The 16555-nt window shown below is 68.3% G+C and overlaps 7 protein-coding genes across 7 annotated transcripts; 1 reads left to right on the forward strand and 6 right to left on the reverse strand.

The window, feature by feature from the left end:
- Positions 1–321: 321 nt before the first annotated feature.
- Positions 322–1026, reverse strand: AURANDRAFT_27862 (hypothetical protein; the record flags this gene model as incomplete). Its single annotated transcript, XM_009039812.1, has 1 exon — positions 322–1026. The coding sequence occupies one exon, from the start codon at positions 1024–1026 to the stop codon at positions 322–324; it is 705 nt and encodes a 234-aa protein (XP_009038060.1).
- A 238-nt stretch (positions 1027–1264) lies between these two features.
- On the reverse strand, positions 1265–1726 carry AURANDRAFT_64901 (hypothetical protein; the record flags this gene model as incomplete). The annotated part of the gene is made up of 1 exon (XM_009039811.1): positions 1265–1726. The coding sequence occupies one exon, from the start codon at positions 1724–1726 to the stop codon at positions 1265–1267; it is 462 nt and encodes a 153-aa protein (XP_009038059.1).
- A 590-nt stretch (positions 1727–2316) lies between these two features.
- AURANDRAFT_64902 (hypothetical protein) lies at positions 2317–2913 on the reverse strand (the record flags this gene model as incomplete). The annotated part of the gene is made up of 1 exon (XM_009039810.1): positions 2317–2913. The coding sequence occupies one exon, from the start codon at positions 2911–2913 to the stop codon at positions 2317–2319; it is 597 nt and encodes a 198-aa protein (XP_009038058.1).
- A 269-nt stretch (positions 2914–3182) lies between these two features.
- AURANDRAFT_64903 (hypothetical protein) lies at positions 3183–4301 on the reverse strand (the record flags this gene model as incomplete). Its single annotated transcript, XM_009039809.1, has 1 exon — positions 3183–4301. One exon carries the CDS (start codon positions 4299–4301, stop codon positions 3183–3185), a length of 1119 nt encoding a protein of 372 aa, XP_009038057.1.
- Positions 4302–4523: 222 nt separating this feature from the next.
- On the forward strand, positions 4524–7099 carry AURANDRAFT_64904 (hypothetical protein; the record flags this gene model as incomplete). The annotated part of the gene is made up of 2 exons (XM_009039628.1): positions 4524–5873; positions 6107–7099. The coding sequence occupies 2 exons, from the start codon at positions 4524–4526 to the stop codon at positions 7097–7099; spliced, it is 2343 nt and encodes a 780-aa protein (XP_009037876.1).
- A 226-nt stretch (positions 7100–7325) lies between these two features.
- On the reverse strand, positions 7326–9556 carry AURANDRAFT_53952 (hypothetical protein; the record flags this gene model as incomplete). Its single annotated transcript, XM_009039808.1, has 2 exons — positions 7326–8407; positions 8867–9556. The coding sequence occupies 2 exons, from the start codon at positions 9554–9556 to the stop codon at positions 7436–7438; spliced, it is 1662 nt and encodes a 553-aa protein (XP_009038056.1).
- Positions 9557–15808: 6252 nt separating this feature from the next.
- AURANDRAFT_27712 (hypothetical protein) lies at positions 15809–16426 on the reverse strand (the record flags this gene model as incomplete). The annotated part of the gene is made up of 1 exon (XM_009039807.1): positions 15809–16426. One exon carries the CDS (start codon positions 16424–16426, stop codon positions 15809–15811), a length of 618 nt encoding a protein of 205 aa, XP_009038055.1.
- Between the last annotated feature and the right edge of the window lie 129 nt (positions 16427–16555).

Raw genomic sequence — 16555 nt, forward strand, 5'->3', positions numbered from 1 at the left:
CCGCAGCCGGGGCAGCCCGCGATGCAACAACCGGGGCAGCCCATGTACGCGCCGCAGCCGGGCCAGCAGATGTACGCGCCTCAACCCGGCCAGCAGATGTACGCGCCGCAACCAGGCCAGCAGATGTACGCGCCGCAACCAGGCCAGCCGATGTACGCGCCGCAGCCCGGGCAGCAGATGTACGCGCCGCAACCAGGCCAGCCGATGTACGCGCCGCAGCCCGGGCAGCCCATGTACGCGCCGCAGCCGGGTAACCAGCCCTTCTAGGAAACCACCCGTTCGAAGCAGGTCCCTTACAGACAGTGGGGGCCTCGATCCGGCTCAGAAGCGGAGGTAGTTCGCGATGAGCGTGTCGACCTGGGGGAAGATCTCCGCGGGCTTCTTGGCCGCGTCGACGAGCTTGACGACGGGCTTGTAGTGCTCGAGGAGGGGCGTCGTCATCTCGTGGTAGCCCTTGAGGCGGCTCTGGAGCGCCTCCTTCGTGTCGTCGGCGCGCTGGCTCAGCGGCTCGCCGGACTCGTCGTCGAGCATGGTCTCGGCCGAGGGCTCGGCGCCCTCCGCGAGGGACTTGGGCGGCTTGAACTTGGCGTGGTAGGACCGGCCCGACGCCTTGTGGATCCAGCGGCCGCAGATGCGCTCCTCGAGGTCCGCGTCCGGGACCTCGAGGCGCAGCACCATGGTCACGGACTCGCCCTTGGCCGCGAGCAGCGCGTCGAGCTTCTCCGCCTGGCCCACCGTGCGCGGGAAGCCGTCGAGCAGGAAGCCCCGGTGGCAGTCCGGCTGGTCGATGCGGTCCTTGATGATCGCGACGACCAAATCGTCGCTCACCAGGCCGCCGCTCTTCATGACGCCGTCGGCCTCCTTGCCGACGTCCGTGCCCGCGGCGACGGCGGCGCGCAGCATGTCGCCCGTGCTCAGCTGCGGCGTGCCGAGCTGCTCGACGATGCGGGGCGCCTGCGTGCCCTTGCCGGCGCCCGGCGGGCCGAAGAGGATGATGATCGTGCGCTTCGTGTATTCCGTGAGCATGCCGCGGTAGCGCGTGACCTCGGCCTTGGCCGCCTCGAGGTCCGCGAGGTCGCTCGCATCCAGCGGCTTCGCCTTCTCGTCGGAGAGCGACGCGGCGGCGCCCATGGCTGCTGGGCTCTCAGAGCGTTAAAATAAATCTTCACAAAAAGGTTCAACGAAAAATGCACGTGGCGGCGCGCGCCGCTCCCCGCGCGAGAGACGAAGGCACAGGGGTGGCCGGTTTAAAATGGCGGCGCCCTCACGCCGCGCGGCCTTTGCGCCCCTGCGCGAGGAGGTGCGCGCGGTACGCGCCGGTGACGCCCGCGGGCAGCGGGGCCTTGGCGCGGAGGCGGCGCCGGCGGCGGATGGCGTCGTCGTTGGGCGCGTCGTCCGTGTGGGCGCGCTCCTGGCCGTAGTAGGGCTGCTCCTCGAGGCCCTCGGGGAGCGTGAGGTTGAGCGCGAGCATCGATTGCGCGAGCATGTTGATGTAGAGGGCCATCTGGACCTCCTGGTCCTCGCTGTCGAGGAGCCGCTCCTCCTGGTACTCGAGCAACCCCTCCTTCTCCCAGAGCTGGAACTCCTTCTCCTCGAGCACGGTCCGGACGTCGTCGAGCCCGAGCATGAGCGCCTCGCTGCTCTCCTTGAAGCTCGTGATGCGCGTCTTCTGCGCCTCGAGCGACAGGTCGTGCGCCGCCTTCCAGTCGTCGAGCTGGCTCGACATCTGCTTGAAGAGGTTCTGCGCGGGGGGGCGGCGCGGTCGCGCGGGGCGGGCGGCGCGCGGGGCGGCCGACGCGGCGCGCGCGCCTTGTAGTCGTCCTTCTCCGCCTTGAGGCGCATGTTCGTGCCCTTCATGGCCCCGCGGCTGTCCTTGAGCTTCGTCGAGTTGTGGTGCAGCCGCAGGTTCTCGGCGACGATGGTGCCGACGAAGGCCGCCACCATCAGCAGCACGACTTGGAAGAGCGTCTTCCGCGACACGATGACGTGCTGGGCGCCGCTGATGCACGTGAACTTCGACCCCGACGACTGCGGCTTCTCGCCCTTCTCTCCGTCCATTTTTTTTTTTTTTTTGCGGCGCGGCGCGACGACGGACGACGGCCAACTTGGCAAACTTTTGGCTCGCCGCGATGCCCACGCGGTCTCGCCGCAGGCGCAGGCGCGCGCGACTTGTCCGCGGCGCACGCCGCGCGCAAGGCGCCATAGGGTCTGGGACCGCACGCCCCCGCTGCTGCTCGGCTCTGGAAAACGACGATAAAGGGGGGGAAGCCCCGCCGCCGCGCGCCGCCGCGCGCGGTCCGGGAGCGCGAAGCCGCCCTAGTCCTGGTCCCGTTTCAGCTCGAGCGCGTCGATGTCCGGGCCGTCGGCGTCGTCGGTCTTCCCGGCGGCGCCGTAGTAGGGCTGGTCCGTGAGCCCCTCCGGGAGCGTCGCGTTCTTGGCCAGGAGCGCCGCGGCCATGCCGTTGATGAAGCCGCTCATCTCGAGCTCGAGGTCCTCCGTGTTCATGAGGCGCTCCTCCTGGTACTCGAGGAGGCCCTCCTTCTCCCAGAGCTGGAACTCCTTCTCCTCGAGGAGGTCCTGCATGGACTGGAGGCCCTCGAGGAGCCGCGTCGCGAGCTGGTGGAAGCTCCCGACCTGGTCCTTGCTCAGGTCTCTGTCCGTGCCCTTGCCCTCGTCCTGGTCGAGCTGCCACGTGAGCTTGTTGAAGAGGGCCCGGTAGTCCTCCTGCTCGCCCTCGAGCTGCTTGTTGCTCTTGGCGACGGACTTCGTCTTCTGGTGGAGGAACGTCTCGACGCGCCGCGAGTAGACGTGGTTCGACACGAGCACGCCCGTGAACCCGCCGAGGAGCGCCAGGAGCGACACGGCGAGGATCTTCTTCGGGATGATGAGGTGCGAGCTCCCGGACACGATCATCGCGCGAGGCGGTCGCGCCGCGCGGAGCGTCGCCGGCGCGCGGTCAAAAAAGGGCCGACGGCGGTCGCGGCAGTCGCCGGGCGCGGGTCACGGAGCGGGCGCCGGCGTCGACGAGTGCGTCGAATGCGTTCCCGCGTTGCGCCAACCGGCGGCTATCAATAATTATTGCGCGCAGCCCAAGCGATTGCGATGCGTGTTGGCGGCACTTCGGCTGCATCTTCGACCCGCAATCGATGTTGAACTCCGCCGCTCTGCGAAAAAACACCGCGTTACCAGTCGTTGAGGAACTGCTCCTCGCGCGCGTTCTGCATGCGGGCGCGGAGCTTCGACTTGCGCGGCGGCGGCTGGAGGGGCCCCATGGCCGGGGGCGCGGGCATGGGCGCGGTGAGCGTCCGGGAGAACATGCGCGGGTTGCCCTGCTTGTCGCGGGCGTCGCTCTTGCGCTCGATGGGCCCCGTCTTGGAGAACTTGGCCTTGCCCGGCGGCGACGGGAGGAGCGCCGCGGCCGCGGCGCGCGCGGCGCGCGGCGGCGACGCCGTCTCCGGCGCCGCGGGCTCGTCGATGAGCTGGCGGACGAGGTCCGTGACGGGCGACGCCACGACCTGGGGCGACGCCGGCGCGCCCGGCGGCCGCTTCGCCCGCGCGAGGACGCCCTTGACGTCGCGGCGGTGCTCGATCGCGAGCCACCGCTCCTCGAGCAGCTTCCCGATCTCGCGGAGCTCGGGCAGCGACGGCGGCGCCGGCGCGCCGTCGCTCGGCCGGGGCGCACCGCCCTGGGCGCGCTCGACGACGGCCTCGTCGACGCGGTCGAAGGTCGCCGTGAGGTCGTCGATCTCCCGGAGGAGGTCCTCGGCCTCGGCGTCGAGCAGGCTCCGCACCTCCGCGAGCACCTCGTCGAAGGTCTCGACGTTGAGGCTCTTGCGCAGGGCCTCGACCTCCTTGCGCCGCGTCGGCGCCTTGTCCGCGGTGCCCGGCCGCGCGGGCGACCGCGGCGCCTTCGACGGCGACGACTCGCGCGCCTCGGGCTCCGCGTCCGCGCGCTTGCTCGCGAGGTAGCGCCGGACGCGCGCGTCCTTCTCCGCCGACGGCGCCTCGCCCTGCTCGCCGAGGTAGTCCAAGAGCATGGCGATCTTGCGCTCGAGCATGTCGCGCTCGGGGCCGCCGCTGAGGAGCAAGGCGCCGCTCGCGGACCGCCGCGCGGCGTCGGCGCCGTCGTCGAGGGGCGCCGCGTTCTCCGAGGCGTAGCCCTCGACGATCTCCCGCAACGCGTCGGCCTCGGCGCGCAGGTCCCCGCACTTCTCCATGCGCTCCTCGCCCACGGCGCGCGCGAGCTCGGGCAGCTCCGACGCCGGCACGAGGGACGCGATGACGGCCCAGACGCCGGCCATGGCGCCCGCCCGGGTCGGCGTCGGCGGCCCCGCGGTCGCGTCCCCGGCCCCGGCCCCGGCCCCGGCGGGCGACCCCGCAGAAAAACGGCCTGGGGCGGCCGCCCAGCGTCGAGTTGTGTGTGAGTAGCTCTTCAACATATTCTAATATCTTTTTAACCGCACGGGAGCCCCGTCTTCTGCTGCCTCTCGCAGACCGACGACCTCCGCGCAGCGCCCCGGGGGATGAGCGACGCCGAGGGCCCCGCGCCCGCGCCGGCGGCGGACGAGGAGGCCCCGGGGCTCGCCGAGGCCGCGGGCGCCCGGCTCGAGGCGCTGGCCGCGGCGGCCCAGGGCGCCGCCGTCGAGGGCGGCGAGGCCGTGCGGGCGCGGCTCGTCGGGGAGGCCGCGCCCGCCGGGCTCCCCGGGGACGAGGCGCCCGCCGACGACGACGCGGCCGTCGCCGAGGCCGCCGACGGCGGCGACGGCGGCGCGCCGGACCGGGGGTCCGCGTCCGAGAGCTGCCGCGCGGTCGGCGCCGCGATGGTGCTCCCGCACGTCTTCGGCTGCCTCTTCTTCGTGCTCCTGCTCGTCAAGCTCCGGGACCCGCGATCGCTCGCCTGGGCCGCCGTCTTCCTGCCGCTCCTCTGCGCGGACCTGAGCTCCTTCGCGCGGCGCGCGGACGAGACGCGCGCGGCGCTCAAGGGCCTCGACGACGCGCGGGAGACGGGCGTCATCCCGCCCGACGCCCTCGACCAGATGCGCGGCGGCGCCGGCGGCGCGCCCGTCGCGCCGGAGAACGCCGGCGGCGACGTCGAGGCGCCGCCGCTCGCGCCCGTCGTGGCGCCCGCGGCGGCGCGCGCGCCGCTCGCGCTGTCCGAGCCGGCCCTCGCGCCCCTCCTGCTCAACGTCCTGCGGCCCGCGGCGCACGCCGTCGACGCCGTCGGCGTCGCCGGCGCCAAGGCCGCCGTCTGCGCCTACCTCAGCGGCGCCGCGGCCGCGTGGACCGTCGAGGAGCTGTTATTTCCGTTCTGGGCCGCGACGGTCGCGTCGTCCGCGCTCCGCGGGCTCGGCGGCATGCTCCGGCGGGACCTGGAGCGCCGCGCGCGCCTCGCGGACCTGCGGCGCCAGCGCGGCGGCGAGCTCGACGCGCCGAGCCGGCCGCGGCGCCGCCGCCGGCCCGACGTCGCGCCCGAGCCGCGGCCCGAGCCGGCCGCGGCGGCCCCGGCGACGCCCCGCGACGGCGACGCCGCGCCGGCGGCGGCGGAGACACCCGACGACGACGACGACGACGCGTCGCGCGCGGACGACGACGAGCCCGACGCGGCCGCGAAGCGCGCCGCGGCGTTCGCGTGCGGCTTCGTCGCGCACTGCGCGTGCCGCGCGGTCCAGCCGGCGCTCGTCGCCGCGAAGCTCGACGGCGACTTGGACGCGACCTGGGGCCTCGTCTTCGCGCCGGCCTGGGGCGTGCTGGCCATCTTCGTCGGCGTCGCGACGACGCTCTGCAACTGCGCGCCGCTCCTAAGCGCGGGCATGCCCGCGCGCGTGCGGCGCCGCGCCGTGCGCCTCGTGAGCCTGTGCGCGGCGCAGCTGCTCGTGCTCGCGGGCTGCAGCTTCCTCTTCCTCCTCGCGCGAGCCAGGGCGGGAAAAGGGTGCGAACTTCCCAACTTCAAAGGCTCCTCTCTCGGCCGTTTTCCGCTCGTTTCGGCTGATATTTGGACGAGCGATCATCCTTCGGAACGGTCTCGAAGCGTGGACGCCTTTTTCGGAACGCGCGCGCGCGGAACACTCACGTTGAAGCGACGTTGAATCACCCCTTTCCCGCCCAGGCGCTCGCGCGGCGCCTCGACGCGGACGAGGCGCACCGCGGCCGCGTCGACCGCGTCTGGGACCGGCGCGACTGCGGCGCGCTCGAGGCGGCGTCGCTCGCCGGCGACGCCTACGGCGCCCTGCCGGCGCTCAACGTGACGGCGGCCTTCGACTCGCTCTGCGGGGCGCTGGACAAGCGCGACGCGAAGTCGTCGCCGACGACGGACGCGATCCTGCTGCCCGTCATCTGCATGTACGCGGCGCTCTTCGTGCTCCACCCCCTCGTCCTCCGGGACAGCAAGAAGTTCCAGCAGGTCGTCCAGATCGTCGTCATCGAGGCCGACGACGGCCTCGCGGAGGCGCGCGCGCAGCTCGCGCGGCAGCAATTGCAGGGCGTCTTCGAGCTCAGCGGCGCGCCGCGGTCCATGATCGGCGTCGAGGACGATTCCGTGTTGGTGGAGGCCCTGGCCATGCCCACGCGGCTCCTCAAGCACTCGTCGACGCTCTACGCGCGCGCGGCCGTCGCGCCGCTCGACGTCGACGACGCGCTCCCTCCTCTCGGGCTCCAGCTCCCGGACCTCAAGGCCGCCGCGGCGCCCCCGGACCTCGACGACGCGCCGGAGACGCCGAGGAAGCCGCCCCGCAAGGTGCTGGAGGCGCCCGCGGCGCCGGAGGACGACGGCGCGGCCGCGGCCGGCGACGGCGGCGCCGCGCCCGAGGTCGGCGACGGCGACGACGACGACGACGCGAGCCTCGGGTCGTCGGCCTGCGAGTCGTCGATCTTCGACGACGGCGCGCTCGACGCGGACCTCGACGCGCCGCCGCCGCGCCGCGCCGCGTCGCCCGTCAAGGACAAGCACCTCTGCTACGTCTGCTGCCTCGCGCGGCGCAACGCGGTCATCATGGAGTGCGGCCACGGCGGCCTCTGCTTCGAGTGCGGCAAGTCGCTCGCCCAGCGCCACCCGCGTACGTGCCAGCGTCCTGTGGCCGTGAAGATTTTCGAGAGATTTTAGGTGGGAAAACAATGAAAACACCGTCATGCTTGGTAGGCACGTGCCCGATATGTCGCGGGCCCATCTCCTCCGTGCTGAAGGTCGAGCGCCGCGAGCGCGGCTCCTCGCTCGTCATCTCCAACGAGGGCGTCGTCGTCACGACGCGCGCGAGCGACGAGCCGCCGTCGCCCGCCGCCGACGACGCGGTCCCGCCGACGACGACGACGCTCTAGGTAGCGGCGTTTGTAAGCGGAACGATCTTAGCGTGGCGAGCGCATCGGTGGTCTCGTGGTATAGTGTCAGCGGCTTTGGGCTTTCGCGCGCGTGTGGAACCTGGCGGCTTTCTTGGCGGGCTTCTTAAGATCGAGAAAGCCATCGCCCAAGGAGGCTGGCTTCTTGCGACCCGTTGTCGGCATGGAGACGAAGTTGAGTCTGCATTTCCTCCTCGAGATTCCAGACGCGCGCCGTTTTATCCTGGCTCGCAGTGATCGCGCGCTTGCCGCAAGGCGTAACACAAATACCGTTGACCCAGTACGTGTGGCCCTCGAGCGTGAGAATGCACGTGCCGTCAACGAGATTCCAGACCTTGGCCGAATTGTCACCGCTCGCGGTGAGCGCGCGCTTTCCGTCGGGCGTGACGCAGATATCGTTGACCCAGTCCGTGTGACCCTCAAGCGTGAGGACACACTTGGCTGTATCGATGTGCCAGACTTTGGCGCTGTAGTCACGGCTCGCGGTGAGCGCGCGATTTCCGTCTGGCGTAACGCAAATTGATTCAATGTAGTGCTCGTGACCCTCAGGGTAGTGCTCGTGACGCTCAAGCGTGCGAAGTAATTTGCCAGTGTCGAGACGCCAGACTTTGGCCGTTGCATCGCGGCTCGCGGTGAGCACTCTCGCGTTGTCCACAACGCAGACAGAATTCACATAGTCTCCATGGCCCTCGAGAGTGAAAAGGAAATCATCCGTGGCGAGGTCCCAAATTTTGGCAGTTTTGTCGGCGCTCCCGGTGACGGCGTGCGTTCCGTCGAGAGTGAAGCACACGGCGCGGACAACTCCTGAATGACCTACCAGCGGGCGCAGACAGTTGCCGGTTTTGAGGTCCCAGAGCTTGGCGGTGTTGTCACAGCTCCCGGTGAGAGCGCGCTGCCCGTCGGGCGAAACGCAGACGTCAGTTACGTAGTTCTTGTGAGGGAGGTCGAGGCTGCACTCGCCGTCGAGGAGATTCCATAATTTTGCTGACTTATCGTTGCTGCCGGTGAGCGCGTAACACCCATCTGGCGTGACGCAGACGGCGTTGACGAAGCTGCGGTGCGTTGACGTAGCTGGCGGCTGACGTAGCGGGCCGACAAATTTGCTCTCGGCTCCATTGGCCTTCGCGTGACCGTCGAGTTTGCGGATGCAGCTAGCATCAAGAAGATTCCAGACCTTGGTGGTCTTGTCGCGACTCCCCGTGAGCGCAAAGTTGCCATCCTTGGACACGGAGACGGAAGATATGGGCATCGTGTGCCCCTCGATCGGATATCCGCGGATGCACGTGCCGTCATCGAGTTTCCAGAGTCTCAAAGTTTTGTCGCCGCTCGCCGTGAGCGCGTAGTCATTGGGTGTGACGCCGACGGCGTTCACGTTATCTTTGTGTCCCTCGAGCGTGTGAGCGCAGACACCGTTCGCAATGTGCCAGACTTTCGCGGTCTTGTCGCCGCTCGCCGTGAGCACTCGATCCTCGCCGAGCGTCAAGCAAACCGCGTGAATTATGCCCGCATGCCCACGGACTCCGCCCAGCGGGGTCACGCACCTCTCGGTCGCGACCTCCCAGATTTTAGCTTTGAAGTCCTCGCTCGCGGTCACCGCGAGCCTCGCGTCATGTGTCACGCAAACTGAAGAAACGGCCTTCGCATGGCCCGAGAGCGTCGCGACGCAAATGCCAGTCTCGAGATCCCAGACCTTGGCGGTTCTATCACGGCTCCCAGTGACAAGGCGCGTCCCGTCTGGCGTGACGCAGACGGATTCCACGGCCTGCGTGTGGTGCTCCTCGAGCGTGAGGACGCACTCCCCGGTGACAAGGTTCCAGACCTTGGCGGTTTTGTCCTTGCTCGCAGTGATCGCACAGCCCTTCTCTCCGCCATACGCGCAGACAGCGGTGACTCGATCGGTGTGGCCCTCGAGCGTGTGGATGCACACGCCGTTCGCGAGGTCCCAAAGTTTCGCGGTGCAGTCGCGGCTCGCAGACAGCCCGCGCTCGTTGCCCGCGAAGCAGACGGACGTGACGTATTCCGTGTGGCCATCGCCCACATCATCGACACTGCGCGTGCTTGATTGGGGCGAGTTGCTCTGCAGCGCCGCGCTCGCGTGGTCCACCTCGCGGCAGATCTCGGCCTCGCTGTGGGCACTGCAGTCCTCGGAGTTGCGCTTGGAGAAGGGCGCCTCGGCCTGCCAGGGCTGGCCGGGGGCGAGGGGGAGGTTCTCCGCGGTCTCGCGCATTGCCAATTCCGTGTCCTCGTCGAAGCGCTTGTCGTCGTCGTCGCGGTGCTCGCGCGGGAGCCCGCGCGGGGGCGCCGCGGCGGCCTTCGGATGCACGGCCGCGCGGCTCACGTACGCGCCCGGCCAGTCACCGTTCACCGCGACGCCGTACAGCGTCAGAATCTCCAGCAGGACCTTCATCTTCTCGACGCCGTACAGCGGCAGGGGCACGCCGTGGACCTTTTTGAAGGCAGCTGGCAGTCCAGACGCGAAGATCGAGCCCGAGTCCGCCGCGTCGCAGAGCTCGAGCACTTGGCCGGCGAGGGCCTGGAGCTGCGCCGGCGATGCGTGGCAGTTCTTGGGGTTGAGCGACAGCTTCGGCGCGGCGGCGTTCGGAGGCGGCGGCGCCGCCGCGAGGCCCGCGCCCGCCTCGGCGGCGACGCCGGGCGGCTTCGGCGAGACGGCCTTCTTCTTTTTCGGCGCGCCGGCCTTCGGATGCGCCGCCGCCGCCGCCGCGCGGCTCACGTACGCGCCGGGCCAGTCGCCGCCCACCACAACGCCGGGCAGCATCTGCAGCAGGACCTTCATCGTGACGCCGTAGAGCGGCAGGTCCTTGCCGTAAGCCTTCTTGAAGGCGGGCGCCAGGTTCGAGACCATGATTGAGCCCGTCCGCTCCGCGCCGCAGAGCTCGATCACATGGGCGGCGAGGTTCTGGAGCTCCGCCGGCGACGCGGTGCAGTGATCGGGGTTGAGCGACCCCTTCGGCGCGGCGGCCTTCGGACGCGACGGTCCTGCGAAGACCGAACCCCCGACGCCGCCTCCGAAGGGAGCACTGCTGCTGCTAGCAGGGCCGCCTGTTCCAAACGTGCCGCCGCCTCCTCCGAAAGGTAGACCGCCGCCGCCGCCGAAGACCGTCGAAGAAGCCGCGCCGGCGCCGCCGAACGCGGGCGCCTGGCTCGCGCCGCCAAAAGGCGTCGCCGCGGATCCGAAGGGCGCTTGCGTAGCCGGCGGGGGCGGAGCCGCCGCGGTCAACCCGGCGCCGCCGAACTGAGGAACGCTTCCGCCGCCGCCGAAGGGCGTCGAAGAAGCCGCGCCGCCAAACACGGGGCGCTGGCTCGCGCCGCCGAAGGGCGTCGCCGCGGATCCGAAGGGCGCTTGCGTAGCCGGCGGGGGCGGAGCCGCCGCGGTCGCAGCGCCGAACTGAGAAACGCGTCCGCCGCCGCCGAAGGGCGTCAAAGAAGCCGCGCCGCCGAACGCGGGCGCCGTGCCCGCGCCGCCGCTCTCGAACGGCGCGCCGGGGCCTTGCACGTCAACGACGTCGCACTCGGATAAATGCGAGACCGACGGCGGAGGGCGGGGGCCCAAAGCGAGAGAGGCATCGATGCGATCCCGTTCGTCGCACTTGTAGCACCGGACGATCTTGCTCCCGCACAATCCAAAGAATGTTGTTTTGCGAATTTGGACATCGTTATGGTCCTTACACACGCCCTTCTTGTGGTAATAGATCTCCAGATCGTGCGCGTTCGTCGGCGCTTTGTGCTCTGTTTTGCCATGGTACTGAAGGCTCGCCTCCGCTCCCATGATGCGGCGCCGCTCGGTGTGCCTCAGGGCGTGCGCAGGGACGGCGCGACGAAGGTGAAGAGCTGCAGTGAGCAAAGGAGGTGCGACTGGACCCCGCGATGTATAAGCCTCGCGATTAGGCGCTGAGCATTTGCCGCTGGCGACAGCCGTATGCTTACACTGCTCCCCGCATTCCGCGCCCCTCGACCTCGGGTCTCCCTCGCGCTCGTAGAGACCCCTTCAGCCTCTCCCACGATCTATCTATACACGTCCCTCGCGGGACCGCCCCTAGTAGTCGCCGTCGTCCTCGTCGTCCTCGAAGTAGTCGTCGTCGTCGCCCTGGTCGTCCTCGAAGAAGGCGCCGCGGAGCGAGTTCTCGAGGTCGCGGCGCGCCTGCTCGCGGGCCGCCTCGAGCTCGCGGCGCGCCTGGTCGCGGAAGGCCTGGAGGCCCTGGTGCGTCGTCGGCGCCGGGAAGGACGCGTTCGCGAGGCGCGCGCGGCCTTGCGCGATCGCGGCGCGGCAGAGCGGATTCGTCGCGTAGGTGTGGGGCACCGGGCGGAGGCTCGGTTCGCAGATGCAGGCGTGGCTCGTCGACTTGCACGTCGCCGTGCTCGCCGCGGTGAAGAGGCCCCCGGACGTCTTCTCGAGGAACGCGCAGCAGCACCGGTGGCCGTCGTCCGCGCGGCAGGCGCCGGGCCCCGCCTTCGGGCACACGCAGGCGTGCGCGCGCGCGCGGCACGACGACTGCTTGCCGAAGAAGGTGTCGCAGAGCGCGTCGCAGGCGCAGGCGTGCTTCCCGGTGGCGAGGCACGACGCGGGGTCCTTGGAGCTCGCGCACGAGCACGCGTGCTTCTTCGCGCGGCACTTGGCGACGCTGTCCTCGACGCAGGTGCAGGCGTGCGCCGCGGCCTTGCACAGCGCCTGGCCGTCGAATAGGCAGGAGCACTCGTGCACCGCGGCCCGGCAGACGCGCGTCGACTTGCCCGCGACGAACATGGACGCCGCCTTGGTCGCGCAGACGCACGCGTGGTCGCCGCCGAAGCGGCACGGCGCCGTGCCCTGGAGCGTCTGGCGCAGCTCGGGGCAGGCGCAGCCGTGGCGGTCCGTGTCGCCCGCGGGGCACTTGAGCAGGCGCGCCGTCGCCGTGATCGGGTAGCGCTCCGTCGCCTTGATCGCGCACGTGCACGGGCCCTTGTAGGGCATCGGCGCGCGCTCCGGCTCCGGCTCCGGCGCCGCGGCGCGGGCGCGCTTCGGCGGCGGCGGCGCCTTCTCCGGCGGCGACGCGTCCGCCGGCGGCGCCGCGCGCTTGGCTGCGGGCTTCTTCGGCGCGGGCTCCTTCCTCGCCGCGGGCTCGGCCTTCGGTGCGGGCGCCTTCTTCTTGGCCTTGGCCGCGGGCGCCTTCTTCTTGGCCTTGGCCGCGGGCGCCTTGGCCGCGGGCTTGGCCTTGGTCTTGGCCGCAGGCTTCTTCGGCGCCGGCTCGCGGGCCTCGCGGAGCTCCAGGTCGTAGGCCATGCGCGCGTTCTGGTCGCAGAGAACTTCTTTGGCGTTCGCGAGCTTCTTGAACGCCGCCGCGTTGCCGCCCTTGTCGGGGTGGACCGTGCGCGCGAGGTCGCGGTACTCGCGGCCGATGTCTTCGGCGCTCGCGTCCTCGTCGACGCCCAGGACCTCGTAGTGCGTGGGGGCGCCGAGGATGCTCTTGATGAGGCGCTTAACGGCGGCGCTCTCGCCGCGGCTCATGCTCGCGTGGTGGCGCTTCGCGGCGCAGCGGTCGAGGGTCGGGGAGGCGCGCTGCGCGACGCGGCGGACGACGGTGTTAGTGGCCGAGGGGGCGCGTGACGGCAGCGCTGGGTCGAGGGACGAGGCCCCAGGCGGCGGACCCAGTCGAGCTCTGCTTCGAAGCTTCGCGAATCCTCACGATAGGGGCGGACCGAGAGTCAACCACGGACAAAAGATCCGACAACATGACGGGGTGGGTGGGTGGGTCCGGAGGTCGGGTTTCAAAAACCCAAAGTGTACTTAAAGGGTACTTGTAACGCGCGCGCGCGCGCGCGGAGGCCGCGCGCGTCTCGCGTCCCGCGCCGCACCGGGAGTCGGGAAGAGGTGCCATGGAGCACGGCGGTGTCCTCGTCGAGTCGGGCCGCGCCCGGCGTGCGTCGGGTGGCCCGCGGCCGCACGGTGGCGGCTCCTGCCGCGGCACCGGCGACTCCCGGTCGACCGCGGCGCCGCGCGCGCGGTGTGGCAATTCAGCGATCGCCCAGCGGCGCGCGGCGCGGCAACTTGAAGGCAACCAACGACGAAGGAGCTCGTTGATTGGCCGGGAGGTGGGTGGGTGGGCGCCGGTGGCCGGCACCAAAAATCCGTCATGTTGTTTGGTACTTTTTTTTGGGTAGCCCCCTGGGCGGACAGTGAAAGTCGACCGGCGGTGGACCGTCGAGTTCGACCTTGCGGTCACTTGCGATGGATAGCCGACTTCTAACTGATACTTAGAGAGTCTGGGTTCGCGTAAATCGACCTCGATCTCGCGGAGCTACGACCTCGCAAAGTCTCGATTTTCCTCCCGCGCGGGCAAAACGCGGTCGCGTGTACGAGGCGCTCCGGCGACTTTGGGCTGGCGTGGGCGCACTCGAGTCGATATACATGTCGTCGGAACCCATCGCGCAGCCGTCCGACGCCTGTAGCCCGCGAGGACGCGTTGTGGCCCATCGCCTCGTTTCCAGGCGAGAAACGCCAATCCCGTCTCGCGCCTGTGCCAGCGCAGACGCCACGAGCGGTAGGCGCAGCGCGTGTTCCCGCGCCTCGTAGGTCGACCTGGGAGTGCACTGAACACTCGACACGTCGGCGCGACGCCCAGCAGCGCCCAGCGAAGCGATCTAGTTCCAGTGCCTCACCGAAGCCTCACCAGAGCGGGCGCTCCAGGCGCGCACGAGCAGCGCCGAAGGCTCTGCGGCTCAGAGTAGCGGCGCAGGGTACGCAGGAACGGTTCCGAACGCGCGGCGACGTGATTCCGCGCCGACGGGAGGCGCCTGGCGTCGACCCGCGACGTCCCGAAGCGCTTTGTCGAGGGCCGCCACCACTGCTGTCGGCACCATGCATTCGCGGTCTTGAATACCAAAGAGGATTGGGAAGTCCACTTGCAGAGTGTAGTACCAGACTCCACTATCCGCTCCACTTGAGGCAGCTATGAGTTCGGCTTGCATTGTGCTCCCTGCAGTGATTGTCTGACGTTTGGAAGACCATTGTACTAAGTTTCCAAAACAATAGAAACAGAGGTTCTATCTGTGCTAATACTGTTTTGACTATGTCCTCTGTGTCAACAGACTCTCCCTTTATTTTCAAGGCTTTGCCTCTAATGTCACTTAGTACGGTCTTCTGTTTTGCTTCAAGTATCTGCAATGAGGGGGAGAGATGACGTCCGAAGGTGGCGAGAAAGAGGCCGCCGAGAAACGCGTTGCAAAGCTAGTCGCGGAAGCGGCGGAAGCTGACCACAGATTCCTCGCAGTCATGGGGATGACTGGCTCAAACCTTATACACTCACCTTTTCCAGCCTTAAATGCATTACTAGCACCCCAATACGAAGACGACATCGTTAAGGAATGCATCTGCGAAAAGGTCGACCCAGATGAAGAGAAAAGTATTTACAAGTGGATGACGTCCCACAGCTTTGACTCACAAGTAGCCACCGCCCTATGGACACAATATAATGCCGGCGCAGACTCTGGATGGTTTGCAGAAAACTTACTAGTCCATCACTCTGTCTCACTTCTGAATCCTCAACCAAGCAATGAGAATCAAGACGGACCCAGCGCTTCAGTGAAGTCCAAACTGACTGTTGCCCGGACTCTCTATAGACAAGAGATGGCTAGAAGAGCTACTAGATTGGTGCAAGATCATCGCAGGCGTGGACTCTCTCCACCCGTTCCATACTGTCAACCTACATCTAACATAACCTCACCGTTTGTACTAACCGATCATAAGTACGCTTCCTTGGCTACTTGTATCGAATGTGTCATGTTGAGCATAGTATTTCTTTGGGTCATGAGCAATCCCCAAAGTAATCACACTGGTTGAGTGTATCAATCTTTTAACTCACACATATCAAGGAAGGTCTTCTGAAGAACGTGTACTTAGCAGATACTCGATTCCCATCTACTTCATTCGCTTAATTGACTCCATTCATGATGAAGCTGAAGTCCACTATCATTTGGGATTTACACGGAGTTTCAATCCAGGGGGAGTAGAGAGATAGAGAGATTTCTATCTTCATCTTCAGTGAACAGTGAACTGCATCTTGATGTTGCAGTGCACCTTACCCCACTGCGCTCCTACTGCGTATCCTGCTAGTTTTCCCTTCCCTTCCTTAATTCATTCTAATCCAGTTTCAAGTCTTATAGACAGCGAACTGAAGGAGTGACTGCCAAGCAGGCACAGAGTGCATAGCGCTCTTCTGTGTCTGTGGTGTCTGTCTGGTTAGCGTCACAGCGACGTGCCAGGTAGCACCAGGCTCAGCGAGGTTGCACAGTCGCCGGACAGTGCACCTGCTGGATAGTAGTTTGACTGACGTCATAGCGACGTTAGGAAGCTAGTAAACTATCCTAACTTTCTACGGACCCAGCCGAAGCGGCCCCGAAGCGCCCGGGCTTCACTGTCCGCCCCTACTCACGATGTTGGCGTGCACCATAACCTCAACGAGGGGTGACGACCTTATGCCATCCCTCACGCGACGACGCAGCCGCCGTCGTTGGCGGGGCGCTGGCCGCCCCGGTGGGGCGCCGGCCCGTCGTCGTCGTCGTCGCTCGGCTCCTCGACCTTCGCCGCGCGGCGCTTCGTCTTCTTCGGCGTGGCCCCGGACGGCGGCGGCGCGGCGGCCGGCGGCGCGCCGCCGTGGGCGACGGCGAGGGCGTCGGCGAGCTCGCGCATCTTCGCGCCGATGACGCCCTCGACGTCCTTGTAGATGCTCGCCGTGTTCGCGACGCCGATGCCCGTGCCGTCCGCGAGGCACACAGTCGCGTTGTCGAGCTTGATGTCGTTGACGTGGCGCATGCAGTCGTCGATGGTCAGCGCCGCGTCGTAGAAGGCCGCGGCCACGGGCTTGGTCTGGCCGATGCGGTGGCAGCGGTCCACGGCCTGCTCGTGGACCTGGGGGTTGAACCAGCGGTCCGTGAAGACGACCGTCGTCGCGCGCGTGATGTTGAGGCCCGTGCCGCCGCTGTGGACCGTCGCGAGGAGCACGTCGGCGCCGCCGGCGCGGAAGTCGTCGAGGACCGCGCCGCGCTCGTCCGCCCTTACGTCGCCGTCGAAGCGCAGGCTCGAGACGCCGTGCGCGTCGAGCATGGCCTCCGCGAGGTCGGACACGCCCTTGTAGAAGGTCCAGAAGACGACGGCCTCGCCGCGCGCCACGGCCTTGCGGACGGCGGCGACGGCGGCGACGAGCTTCGCGCTCGCGCGGAAGCCGCCGTGGAC

The sequence above is a fragment of the Aureococcus anophagefferens genome, assembly GCF_000186865.1.
Source record: "Aureococcus anophagefferens unplaced genomic scaffold AURANscaffold_12, whole genome shotgun sequence".
Classification (NCBI taxonomy): domain Eukaryota; class Pelagophyceae; order Pelagomonadales; family Pelagomonadaceae; genus Aureococcus; species Aureococcus anophagefferens.